The sequence below is a fragment of the Aulonocara sp. 'chitande type north' Nkhata Bay genome, linkage group LG17 (assembly GCF_057382095.1).
Source record: "Aulonocara sp. 'chitande type north' Nkhata Bay isolate Kocher_YH1m ecotype deep benthic linkage group LG17, A_spYH_male_GT1.1, whole genome shotgun sequence".
NCBI lineage: Eukaryota > Metazoa > Chordata > Actinopteri > Cichliformes > Cichlidae > Aulonocara > Aulonocara sp. 'chitande type north' Nkhata Bay.
Genome location: NC_141360.1, coordinates 5,756,081 through 5,769,505, shown reverse-complemented (window position 1 = coordinate 5,769,505; position 13,425 = coordinate 5,756,081). Strand labels below are relative to the sequence as shown.

At 38.3% G+C, this 13,425-nt stretch overlaps 2 protein-coding genes across 2 annotated transcripts; one reads left to right on the top strand and one right to left on the bottom strand.

The window, feature by feature from the left end:
- Window positions 1-359: 359 nt before the first annotated feature.
- fgfr1op2 (FGFR1 oncogene partner 2) lies at window positions 360-5,907 on the bottom strand. The gene is made up of 6 exons (XM_086268221.1): window positions 5,600-5,907; window positions 2,940-3,076; window positions 2,646-2,763; window positions 2,379-2,521; window positions 2,183-2,296; window positions 360-824 (listed from the first exon to the last, which is right to left on the bottom strand). Exons 1-6 carry the CDS (start codon window positions 5,622-5,624, stop codon window positions 687-689), a joined length of 675 nt encoding a protein of 224 aa, XP_086124347.1. The 5' UTR covers window positions 5,625-5,907; the 3' UTR covers window positions 360-686.
- Window positions 5,852-12,514, top strand: med21 (mediator complex subunit 21). The gene is made up of 4 exons (XM_086268222.1): window positions 5,852-5,974; window positions 7,277-7,391; window positions 10,101-10,201; window positions 11,896-12,514. The coding sequence occupies exons 1-4, from the start codon at window positions 5,891-5,893 to the stop codon at window positions 12,073-12,075; spliced, it is 480 nt and encodes a 159-aa protein (XP_086124348.1). The 5' UTR covers window positions 5,852-5,890; the 3' UTR covers window positions 12,076-12,514.
- Window positions 12,515-13,425: the final 911 nt, after the last annotated feature.

The window sequence follows — 13,425 nt, the reverse complement described above, 5'->3', positions numbered from 1 at the left end:
ATTTTTTTTTCTTTTTTTCAAGTAGTGGATAAAATTACTGAAAAATCTAATGATATAAATGTGCAACAGTGAAACAATGAAGCACTTGTTTACAAGCCTTTCAGTGGAGTATAACTACACTGTGGTTTGACAGTGTTGAAATTTTCTATTCCACAGCTAGCAGCAGATGCACCTCACCCTTTGGAGCAGATCCTCTGTGGATATGGTTTCTATTCCCGCCAGTGACAATATTGGTGGGAATAGAAACCACTTTTACTGACACGAGTAGTGAAAGTGAGAAGTTGTGTATCTGCAGGAGCAACCAAAACAGAACAAGAAACGTGTGACATTTGGAAGGTGACACAAACTCTACAGACAAATTTTCTTGCTTATAGATTTATTTGAACTCAAGCCCTTCATTTACTCATTTACACCTTAAAATGTTGCAGGCACTGCGGGCTTGTGCATGCTGCCAAAATGAACAAAACGTTACAGCAGTACCAAGAAACAAGAAAAAGAATAAAGGGAGGTGGTTGGCTCGCTGCTTGTTGCCCGAATCATCAGACAGGGATGCAGGTCTGGAGCAGCGATGTTCTAAATGCACCAGGAGACTCATCATCTGAAGTGGTCACGTGGTAACAGGCTGTAGACTCTGTACCCTACAGCGGCAGCAGTAGGTGGGCGGGTTTGGTGGGCTGCCCTGGGCTTTAACTTTTTCGTAAGCTCACGTCGGCACTGGTGAGCAGTGGCGACAGCGACGTGCTGTCTGATTGGTCGTCTCTCTTCAGAACCAGAAAAGCTTCCCGACTGATTCCCAGCAGCTCTCGGAGTCCATTGTTCTCCAACTGAAATACACAGAGATCTGCTGTGCTTAGTGCTGTGTTTAATGCAAACAAAAACAGAATGATTTGCAAATCCCATAAACCCAAATTTTATTGAGCACAGAGATCTCTCCAGATTCTCAGAATCTTTTGAAGATATTAAGCTGCAGATAATTAGATATTCAAAGTCTTCAGAATTATATGTTGACAAATGTTATTCTGAAATTGTTCCACAAGTTGCAGATGCCTTTTATTTTTTGCAGATTGATGAACCTCAGCACATCTTTACTTCTGAGAAACTCTGCCTCTTTAAAAGGCCTTTTTATACCCAATCATGTTGAGTATTAATCTTTATGCCAGTTAACCTAAAATGTTCCTCCATTTTTCCAGCTTTTTGTTGACCCCATCCCAACTTTTTTTATTTTTTTATTGCTAGTATTAAGTTCAAAATGAGCTACTGTTTCTCTTAAAATGCTACTTTTTCCACTACTGTGAATAAAATATGGGTTTATGATGTTTTAAGAGTTTAAAAGCTCACTGTTGACATCTGGTGGTTAACATGTGGAAACACTACAAATGGTTCTTACTGTCAAAAGCTAAAAGCACATAGCAATGCTAGTTAGCTAAATAGTAACATAAATCTAACTTTTATGGGATTTATGGATAATTTCAAGTAGTAGAGGATGGATGGATGGATCTATATATATATATATATATATATATATATATATATATATATATATATATATATATATATATATATATATATCTGTTTAACCTATTGAAAATAGGTTAAACTAAAATAGGTTAAACCCCCCCCCCAATTTTTTTTGCACATGTCGAGGAGCGTGTCAGGCTACATTTCACTGTGTGTTATACTTGTATAACTATGCATGTGACAAATAAAGAACCTTGAAAATAGAGAGGCAGGATGTCTAAATAACAAAGTAGGTCAAAGGGACAAAAACAAAGCTAGGAGGAAATGTAAATAAAAAGGCTCATTTTTAATTTAAATGCCCTGTTAAGATCTGCTTTGACATCTCAACTCAACATGAAGCTTTAGTTCATTTTTAAACTCCAAACTCACACTAAATATACTGTTTAAATAAATAAATGAATAAATAACAGAGCACATGAACATTTTTTAACTATGACTTGTGATCCAGTTTTGATTCCACCCCTCAGAGGCTTGATCATTTAAGTTTCTACTGATGACTTTTATTGGCATTTGTGTCAAGTGTCAATTTCTTTGACACTTGTGATCCTCTGTGTCACATGAACAGACATTTTTTTGGGTGGATTTGTAACTTCTGTGGATTTTTTGTACCTTCCCCTGGTCTCAAAGCTTTGGAACAACTGAAGTAATGCTGCTCGGCTTTTACCTCTAGCTGTTTAATCCTCTCCTCATCTTCACATATTCGCTCCTCATCCACCTCTATGGCTTTCCTCATCACGGAGGCCATTTCGTTGATCTTGTCTATGTGTGCTTGCATTTCCTGCAATGATTTTTTTTTAATGCACAAGAAAAGTAAAAAATTGCAGAATAATACATTAAAAGTACTTGCACCAGACACTGACCGTAGTATGCTGCTCCTTCAGCTGGGTAACGATGGCGGGGTCGTCTCTCTTACTGGCCATGAGAAGTCTGAACACCTGCTCCCTGTATTTGGTCATGATGAGCTCTAAGGCAGACTGGTGTTCTTCCAATGATGTACGCAGCTCTACATGAAGTATGAACACAAGTTTGATTTGCAGGAAGGATCAAATTCTAGCTTTATATTCCGCAAATCAAAGCGAAACTAAAAATGCACTGACTGAGAGTTGACATTGAAGGAAACTGCCTACCTTTGTTTTCCTGCTGGAGCTCCCTAATTTGCCGGTTTTCCTGCTGGATTCCCAGGACTAGACTGGAACGAGGCCGATGACGTGCAACCTCATTCAGGGCGTCTATCTCTTCCTGGTACTATCAATAAAAAGAACAAGCACACAAACCTTCAGTCTGAAATATAAAATGATAGATCATAACAATTAGAAATACTTTTAAAAAAAATGTTATTCCAGCTTTTCAAATGAAACTTCACGGATTCTACATCAAATGCTTTAGGCCTCACATTTCCCCAAGTTCATGTGACACCCTACCTGTTTCATGGCCTCTACTCGCTTGTTGAGATGTGTCGTCTGTTCGATTAACATCTCAGCAGCGTTGTCATGGTTGCGAAGCCTTTCCACTAATGATTTGGCATCTGCCAGGACCTTCTCTAAGGTACAGTTCATGCCTGAGGAAATACAAGTGATTCTTAAGAGGAGCTAGGACACGGTTGCTTGCAAACATAGTAGTCATCCACCTTGTCAATCCTTCTTTTCTTCCCTTAAGTATTACATTTGGTTAAAGCAATTATCCATTAGCAAGCTATTCATTATAGTGATGAATGACACTATTGAATTATATCTTATTAAAATAGCTTCTTTATTTAAAGGTAGGCTGACTTTGTATCTTAGTTAGACAATGGGGAAAAACTTTGGTCTATAATCTGTAGATACAGCAGCTGCAGTCAAGTGAAAGTTTTCTGGGAACTCTGAACAGTCCTATAAAAACCTATGTATATACCATGATGCAGTAGCTTTTTGCAAGCTACAGGGAGTGCAGAATTATTAGGCAAGTTGTATTTTTGAGGAATAATTTTATTATAGAACAACAACCATGTTCTCAATGAACCCAAAAAACTCATTAATATCAAAGCTGAATGTTTTTGGAAGTAGTTTTTAGTTTGTTTTTAGTTTTAGCTATTTTAGGGGGATATCTGTGTGTGCAGGTGACTATTACTGTGCATAATTATTAGGCAACTTAACAAAAAACAAATATATACCCATTTCAATTATTTATTTTTACCAGTGAAACCAATATAACATCTCCACATTCACAAATATACATTTCTGACATTCAAAAACAAAACAAAAACAAATCAGCGACCAATATAGCCACCTTTCTTTGCAAGGACACTCAAAAGCCTGCCATCCATGGATTCTGTCAGTGTTTTGATCTGTTCACCATCAACATTGCGTGCAGCAGCAACCACAGCCTCCCAGACACTGTTCAGAGAGGTGTACTGTTTTCCCTCCTTGTAAATCTCACATTTGATGATGGACCACAGGTTCTCAATGGGGTTCAGATCAGGTGAACAAGGAGGCCATGTCATTAGTTTTTCTTCTTTTATACCCTTTCTTGCCAGCCACGCTGTGGAGTACTTGGACGCGTGTGATGGAGCATTGTCCTGCATGAAAATCATGTTTTTCTTGAAGGATGCAGACTTCTTCCTGTACCACTGCTTGAAGAAGGTGTCTTCCAGAAACTGGCAGTAGGACTGGGAGTTGAGCTTGACTCCATCCTCAACCCAAAAAGGCCCCACAAGCTCATCTTTGATGATACCAGCCCAAACCAGTATTCCACCTCCACCTTGCTGGCGTCTGAGTCGGACTGGAGCTCTCTGCCCTTTACCAATCCAGCCACGGGCCCATCCATCTGGCCCATCAAGACTCACTCTCATTTCATCAGTCCATAAAACCTTAGAAAAACCAGTCTTGAGATATTTCTTGGCCCAGTCTTGACGTTTCAGCTTGTGTGTCTTGTTCACTGGTGGTCGTCTTTCAGCCTTTCTTACCTTGGCCATGTCTCTGAGTATTGCACACCTTGTGCTTTTGGGCACTCCAGTGATGTTGCAGCTCTGAAATATGGCCAAACTGGTGGCAAGTGGCATCTTGGCAGCTGCACGCTTGACTTTTCTCAGTTCATGGGCAGTTATTTTGCGCCTTGGTTTTTCCACACGCTTCTTGCGACCCTGTTGACTATTTTGAATGAAACGCTTGATTGTTTCATGATCACGCTTCAGAAGCTTTGCAATTTTGAGACTGCTGCATCCCTCTGCAAGATATCTCACTATTTTTGACTTTTCTGAGCCTGTCAAGTCCTTCTTTTGACCCGTTTTGCCAAAGGAAAGGACGTTGCCTATTAATTATGCACACCTGATATAGGGTGTTGATGTCATTAGACCACATCCCTTCTCATTACAGAGATGCACATCACCTAATATGCTTAATTGGTAGTAGGCTTTCGAGCCTATACAGCTTGGAGTAAGACAACATGCATGAAGAGGATGATGTGGACAAAATACTCATTTGCCTAATAATTCTGCACTCCCTGTATTGCTGCTGTTAAGCAGCAATAGGTTACATCAGTCATTTTCTATAAAAGTAGTCTTTTTTTATATGATGATCACTTTAATATTTTTTTAAACACGACTTAAATCAGAAATGCTTGATCTAGTTCTGTTTTATTTGTTCAAACAACAACACCGCGATATTGGTATTATACAATTTTAAAAATATCTGTAAACCAAGAAGTAACCTCAACTGAAGCGTCAGCTCTGACTTCGAAATACCAGCTAAAAATCATTCATTGACATTGAATCTAGGCTTTCTCCTCCTCGACCTCCCCTTACGTGTTTTAGGTGTCAGATTCACTTTACATGATTACTTTGGAAGCATATTCGTCTCAGCTATATAAAACGTGAAGGGGATTAGTATCTCAGTTTTCCAAATTCAGTTAGCTGACAACGTAAAACATATTTTAACAACACATACATACATACACAAGCTCGGCTCACTTATTAGCCAACTTACTAATCAGAGTTAAGCTTTCATGCAAATCCACTTACATGCTCGCATTATAAACGGGTGCGTATAACAAATCAGTGTTGCCATTCAATTTAGATAATGAATTAAAGAAACAAAAATGATCATACCTGGGGAAGCCACAGTACAAGACATTGGAATTGCGTTAACCCCGCTGCTACTTCCTGTTGATGTTTGGCAGCTAATATTAGCTAAAGGCTAACATTAGTCCTCATAAAGCACCCACAAACAGGCTCTAATAAAGATCCGTTCCTCGTTAAAATAGAAGATAATCTCTGCTGATATGAAAATATCGATTTTAACGCGTTTCAAGTTTGCTGTGAACCCAGTTGTGAGATGATAAAAGTAAGTAACCCAACCTATGACAACCAAGGTTCCCAAAATACCGAATATACCGCGAGATGTTTTATGTTCTCGCGACAGTTACGTCAGAAACAGACAATATGGCGGACCGGCTAACACAACTTCAAGACGCAGTCAATTCGGTAAGGCAAATGTTGAATATTTTAAACATTCTTTGGTAGAAGGAGGTGTTAAAAATATAAAATGCATCGTTATGTCGTTTAGAGTTGGTAGCTAACGCAAACCAGTGGCCCTAATAGTTTAGTAACGTGTCAACAACACGGGGTAGCTAACCATTATAGCAATTATGGCTAAAGGCCTGTGTTACTAAACGACCAAACCAGCTAAGTTATTTTAAACAATGAAGTGTTACAGTGTTAAAACGTCGTTTTGAGTAGCTTCATTGAACAAAATGATACAAAATAAATATATTTGGAAAGAAAACAGTGTTACTACAATACTGTGCAAAGGTAATTTCTTTATATTTGGCTTGCAAGGGACCAAATTTGCTTATTTTTTTCAGTGGTCTTGAACAGATGTTGAACTTATAGGAATTACGAATGGAGAAAAGTAGGTCAGATTTTGATCCTTCATGTTGTACCAGCTTGCTAGAATACTGCAAAATCTGTTTTTGCCTTACATACTGTATTTCCACGTATTTTCTCCCGTTTCAACTATTTTCAACTCCCGCTGCAACTATTTGCCATTTTCCAAAACAAACAAACAAACAAAATAATAATAATAATTTAAGGGTGGTTCTAGACCAGGGATGTCAAACATCCTTTTACTAGGTGGCCTACATACAACACACTTTGGGCCGATCAGTGACACTCCCCTTTCTGTCACTCTCAGTCAGAACTTTAACTATACATTTAATCCCTGAGACATTGTAATATAAGAAAAAGATGTTGGTTTTAACAGTCCTTCTTAGTTTTTCTGCACAATAAAGAAAAATTTGTCAGTGTGACTCGTTGGGCTTAAATTGTAGGAAATAAATGTGCAAAAATAACAGAAAACGTTCTTTTGGCTTGTTGTGTAGACTGTCCTGTAATAATATATTTTGTAATGTGACCCCATTGTAAAAAGCATAGATTTCTATAGTAGATGGTTTAAAAAATGAACTTTCTCTCATTTAATTATTTGGGGGACGTTTTATCTTCAGGAGAAGCTGTAAAACTTATGAAAATACATTTAAAAGTCCAAAACTTAAGCACGCCTTCACATTTTCACAGTGGGTAAAATTGGATTCTGGCCTCCTTATGGTTGACACTGGTAAACTAAATACCTATATTTTATAATTTAAAAAAAAAAAAACATACCTTGATAAAACTGGTAAAAGAAACCTCTTTAAATTTCTTTTGCCTGAAGTTTATGTTCTCATCAGCAGCTATTGTCTTGTTTAAACGACAGCGTAACCTATTACTGGTTTTGTTTTGTGTGTCCAGCTTGCGGATCAGTTTTGTAATGCTATCGGCGTCCTGCAACAGTGTGCACCTCCTGCATCTTTCAGTAACATCCAGACAGCTATCAACAAGGATCAGCCAGCAAACCCAACAGAAGGTTTGTGTGTTTTTTACTATGACATTAATTTTAACCATAGTTTTTATATCAGTTGATATTAGTTATTTGTCTCTCTATTGATATCTGCTTTTTAAAAGCTACTAAATATAAAAAAATAAAAATTCAAGAGGAGATGAGAGAAACACTCATCAATGACGTTGCATAGCTTCTCCACCAGAGGTCACTGTGCATCTTCCCTATGGACAACATGTGTTTGTTGCCCATGCAATCAGAAACAGATTGCATGTAATTGCCAACTTGACCTATTGAACCTCAGACTGATATCAGTCAGAATGACTCTTATTTTATAGTAACATTTGTGGCAGGTTTTAATAACAGTGATGGGGGATGCTTGACAATCTCATTTTGCAGTGAGATTACTTTATCTCATTGGATAAAACAGATACTGATAAAGTTCAACTTTTAGGACATAAATTGTAGTATATGTTATTGCAATATTTAACATATCATATAATGTTGAAAATGACAGTAATATATTGTAAAAATGTGGTATCAAAGGGTCTCTGGTGATTTCCAGCCCAGTATATAGCTGTGTGTTGGTACATGTTATAGCTGTGTGCTGTCACCAGAGGGCAGTATAACAATTATGCGGAACAGTCTGTGAGCTAGACTTGTTTGCATTTGTTCAGTTTCTCCTTCAACTTCGACCCTGATACAGAAAAGATATGTCATAATATAAAAATAACTTCTTTGCAGTGAAATGAAACACGGTATTGAAAATTGTCTACGTATCCACTGTCTGTGTTTCTCATGCTGCTTTTTTTAATTGTTGATTATTTTTTGCCACTGTTTCCTCTTTGTGGTGAACTCCTCTGTTACTCCCTTTCCTGTTAAAGTGAACTCGTCAGCAAATTAGTTTCCAGTATTATCACTGTCAGCCAGTGCTACATGTGCTGTTGATCTCTTGGTGCACTGCACACAAGCATGTCTGTAGAGGTTGCATACCCAGATTCATCAGGCTACACTAGGGCTGCCACAAACGATTATTTTGATAGTCGACTAGTCACCGATTATTTTTGCGATTAGTTGACTAATCAGATCATGCATCCTTTGGACGTAAACCTTACAGCTTATTGCACCAGCATGCATCTGCTCTCATATAACTATCATTAGCTTACAGCTTTAAATGTGTAAGGTATGTGCTAACTAAAAATAAAGACAAGATGATAGTTTATTACATTTTAATGAAATTTGCAGATTGTTTTGGTGAAGTTTAATAAACTCAGCCGTCTGCTCCTTGCTATCTAAAATATAACAGGACACCGGAGTATATTCTCGAGCATCTCACACTTCTGATAATCAGTTATCTTCTTGACGTTTATTCAGCTTTGTAAAAACTATAACTTTAATTGCAGCCAAACCGATTTACTCAGGAACAAATAAAACACTGAAAAAAGCCAAACAATAACATTTTTAAGTTCTCTAAGTGACTTGTATATCGTGTTTAACCTGAGTAGCGAAAGACGGCGGTGGATTTGAAAACGATTTGCTGGGAGTCCGGTGTTCTCACCGGCTCTAGTGAGCCTTGAACCCTGGCTAGCTATCGAGCTGGTGGGTAACAGACGTCTCTGAAAACGTTGGAGCGCTTTTAAAAATATGTGGTGTCTTGATAAACTGAGCAGATATTTGAGGTTGATACAGTTACAGTCTCGCCTGAAAATATGTTAAACGTTTATTTTGTGACCCAGAAAAAATAATAAGAGTAATATTAACACTAACTAGCTGTTGCCATTGTTGGAAGCTGAGCAGGGCCGCGCTATGAATTCTGGGATAGGTTGGGCCACGAAGTATACACCTGACCCATCCTTCAAATCTGGGGAAATGAAGGGCGCATTTGTCGGCCGCATTTGTCGGAGTCTTCGAATTCGGACAGTCTTCGTCGTATCACTGTAACGTAATCGGCCTACAAATGGGGGCACAGTAGGATGCAGTTCCTGAATTTGGACTCGGCTACGATACCGGACACTACTTCTTCTTCTTCGGGGTTTAACGGCAGCTGGCATCCTTGTACATGCAGTGCTGCCATCTTCTGTTTGTCTGTTATTACACTCTTAAATGCTACTACTTATTCCCGCGTCTTTTGGGATCTTACAAAGCTTCAAACGACGCGCGACTATTAAATTAGTTGTCGACGATTTTGATAGTCGACGTAATCATGACTAGTCGACTAATCATGGCAGCCCTAGGCTACACGGACAAAATCTTATGCAAACTGACATAAATGCAGTACAGACTGGCTTACATAATGTGGAACAGCTTGTTAGCTTGAAAAAATTTGTCTGAAACAGGAATGAAAATGTCCACATTGGTGCTTTGTACAGTACTCCCCCCTGATCATACAACACCGGGTCTCCATCACTACACCTACATATCATTCATGATGAGTGTCTCTCTACAACTCAAATGATTTAGTTTCACCACTTTACATTTTACTCAATATTTAGTGACATTTTATCTTTTCACTCTGAATATTATGGTACATAATGATTTTTCTCTTATAAAAAAGGGGGGGGAGGGGGTACTTTCTGTGGTTCAACAGCACGTAGAGTGTGTGTTTGTGTTCTGTTATTTTTTATATATATATATATATATATATATATATATATATATATATATATTTATTTTATTTTATTTTAATGATATGCAGGATCATTCACCTGTGTTTTGTTTTTCGTGATCTCTGTTTAGAGTATGCCCAGCTGTTTGCAGCCCTTATAGCCCGAACAGCCAAAGATGTGGATGTACTCATAGACTCGCTGCCCAGTGAGGAGTCCACAGCAGCTCTGCAGGTCAGCACATTCATAAGTATCACCGACTATTTCACATGTGTGTATATATGTATTTCAATGTATTAATTCTAATTTTCCCGGACATAAAAAAAAAAAACTAATTCAAGTAGAGGAGCACTGTTAGTATGTCTAGCTATCAGTCAGCAGAGGGAAGTGTGTTTTGTGTGTAAGCAAACTGTTTATAGTCTATAGTGAAATATGTTAAAGACAACAACAGTCATTCTTGTGTTGATCTCTCTCCCGTAAATAGAAAGATACATGGCATCAAGTGTCACTTTCCTGTGCACTGCTTTCTGCTATTAGATTAGACTAGAATAGATTAAAGAACAGAAAATTGAGAATAGGATGTTTCCCAGCAAGCATATTTGAGTGCAATACACAGTACTGCCAGTGAGCATTTGTAACACAAATATCTTTGAATGACATTAGTGGTACTTGGAAAACTTGCTAACTTTTTGATCTGTTTCCAGAGACTTTTATCAGTAGACAAAAAAGCAAAAACATCTCTTTTAATATTTTATGGCCTTCACTCAAGAGAGGAACGATAAACACCACGGCTGGAGTGTTCCGATAACGAGATTATTTTGAGGAACATCCATTAAGTAAATGGTAAAGCTCACTTAAACCAGTTAAAACTGCCAAATTGGTAATGTTTGGGAAACTTAGACTCTGAGTACACAGGGAAGGGGGGAGTTTCCCTGCATAGAGGAAGTTTTAGTCTGAGCCAAAGGAAAATCACCAGCATTGTTGTTAAATGATTTCTCTAAAAGATTCATGGATCTTGGCAGTATGCACATTTTTGCTGATGACGTGACTAATAATTGTATATATTGCTGGAAAATTAGGTATTTAAGAAACAAAAAACAAACTTTCATTGCTTTTAATCTGCATGGACCAATCATGCTTAATGTCATTACAAGCTCCAAATGCCTTTTCTGAGCCGAGTAGGTGCTGCTCTTTCTCAAACAAGTATGATATTTATCTCTAGGTAATGTTATAAGAAAGTAAGCCATCCTTACAGGCAGCTCATGTCATTTCTAGCTTTTTATAAGTCGGAGCAGTAGTCGTCAGTCTTTCTGAAAAACAGCCGAGCAATATTGTATAATCAGTGGTGTTGGTTCTTTGTGCAAGGATACTTCTATCTTCATGCGGACCACAGGGCAGCATTTTTTTTAGATATTAGTGCTGTCAGATGTCAGTGGAATTTTGTGAATGAGACTTGCACAGCCCAGAAGTTCTAGTTTCCCTGTAGCTCTCTGAGGGCCGACAATACACGCAACTGGTTTTAGATATAAAGTAAAAAGACATCTGTCATACAAAGCTGTTAGAAATTATCAGCTGTAAGACCACGTCTCAGGAGACTTTCTGCACACATTGCGAATCATGCATGGAATCTCGTCACAGTCTGATGGCAGCTTTTGAACCGTGAAACAGAACTTGTACAAAGTGGTTCTCATCAACTATTTAAAAGTTGCTCACACACACCACCTGCGTTGTGTGGGGATATTGGGTGTACCAGGTGGGAATTCTTTTATTATTCAGTCAGTTATTGTGAGATCTGATGCTCCCAAGTTATACACAATTAAAGGAAACCTTCACTCAGTTGTTATCAGTTATTTGACGCTCCACAAAAGGGAAAATAAAAACACCAAAGCTGTTTTCATTAAATCTGACTGACTGTGACCTCTCATCAGGCGGCCAGTCTGCGGCAGCTGGAGGAGGAGAACCATGAGGCAGCAGCTCGGCTAGAAGAGGTGGTTTACCGCGGCGATATGCTCCTGGAGAAGATCCAGAGTGCACTGGCTGACATTGCCCAATCTCAGCTCCGCACCCGCAACGGGGCACCCAGCCAGCCATCACCGGCTGAATCCTGACCCGAGGAATGCATAATATGATTCTGGACAATTTTCAGTCTTTTCAGCTATTTTTATTTTCTTTGCCTTCAGCCACAATAGGCCATCGTTGAAACTGCCAAACATGGTGTGTGTTCACATGTCAAATGTGTGAACATGTAGATGCTGAAGCGGTTCTGTGTGGATGAGGTCATCTTTATGTTTTTTGTTTGTTTTCTGCAGCTCAGCTAAAGAAGGATGAAGGATGGTGTCTTTACATGCACACGGATCTTTTTTTTCCTGAAATTTTTATTTTAAAAAAACAAAAACAACTTTTGTGGGCCTGAGGAGACCAATCTGACAGGTGTTATGTGATTTATGTACACTATATGTTATATATTTATGTCAGATTTTGTAGATATTGATAGCTCATCTCTCTGAGGTATTTTCTTTTTTAAATAAACCGTGGACAGCCACATAAGTGTTAATAATATTCCTTTTTTATATAATTTGCAAACTGTTACCACAAGCGTTTTGTACACAAACCATGTGGGTGATGTTAATTGTTGGAGTTTGTTTGTGGCATTGCATCAGTTCCAATTTTTTCATTGGAACTGATACACTAGCAGAAACTGACATGACGTACTGCGAGCCTTTACCAGGAAACAATTACAATTAAAGAATGACCACATTTCAGTTCATGTGACCTTTAAAGGAAATTCTGATGGACACAGCTTTGAGGAACTAAGCTGTGGCTCTTGTATATTTCATAATGTGTTTTGACAAAAACAATAGTGAAAGGAAAAAAAATTTTAAAGGAGGGGAAAAAACAACTCCATAATCTGGTTCTATCGACGGTTTGAAACGTTTCAGTAAAAGGCATGAAAATTTCACATTACAGAAAGTTATGTATATGCGTGTGTTCTGTTCTAACTCCTAGTTAGTCTGATACATCATATTTAAAAAAAACCTAAAGAGCAAAAATCACCTTTGTCACATTTGCAACTAAAATATTTTCACAAGTCATGCAGTGCAATCTTGATTTTTGCAAAACAAATGCTTTCATATTGGCTGAATCCATTTCAGACTGAACTTTGTGAAGCCCAGGCTGCAGGCCAGAGACTTTATAGCCCAAATCTAAATATAGGTGCTGTGTCACAGCTCAGTGGGCCCCATTGATGTGAGAAATATAAAAACAGCCTTGTCTGCTGGCCACCACACCCAGACGTGTTAGCGGGACCCACCCGCCTGTCTGCATGTTGACATCATGGTCCTAACAGTAAAAGCACTTAACCCGCCCGAACGAGGAGATTTATGACAGCAAATCTTCACCTGCCCTGGTTTGGTCAACAAAACTTTGTCTGTGCTCAAATTTTGTTATCTGCGTTTTCA

Bases quoted from the DNA above. Each gene is read 5' to 3' on its own strand.
- fgfr1op2 (XM_086268221.1), bottom strand. From the start codon at position 5,624: ATGTCTTGTACTGTGGCTTCCCCAG. The intron at 3,077-5,599 runs GTATGATCATTT...GTATTTCCTCAG, and splicing joins TTGTACTGTGGCTTCCCCAG to GCATGAACTGTACCTTAGAG. The intron at 825-2,182 runs GTAAAAGCCGAG...TGTGTATTTCAG, and splicing joins AGAGGATTAAACAGCTAGAG to TTGGAGAACAATGGACTCCG.
- med21 (XM_086268222.1), top strand. From the start codon at position 5,891: ATGTTTTATGTTCTCGCGACAGTTACGTCAGAAACAGACAATATGGCG. The intron at 5,975-7,276 runs GTAAGGCAAATG...TTGTGTGTCCAG, and splicing joins TTCAAGACGCAGTCAATTCG to CTTGCGGATCAGTTTTGTAA. The intron at 10,202-11,895 runs GTCAGCACATTC...ACCTCTCATCAG, and splicing joins AGTCCACAGCAGCTCTGCAG to GCGGCCAGTCTGCGGCAGCT.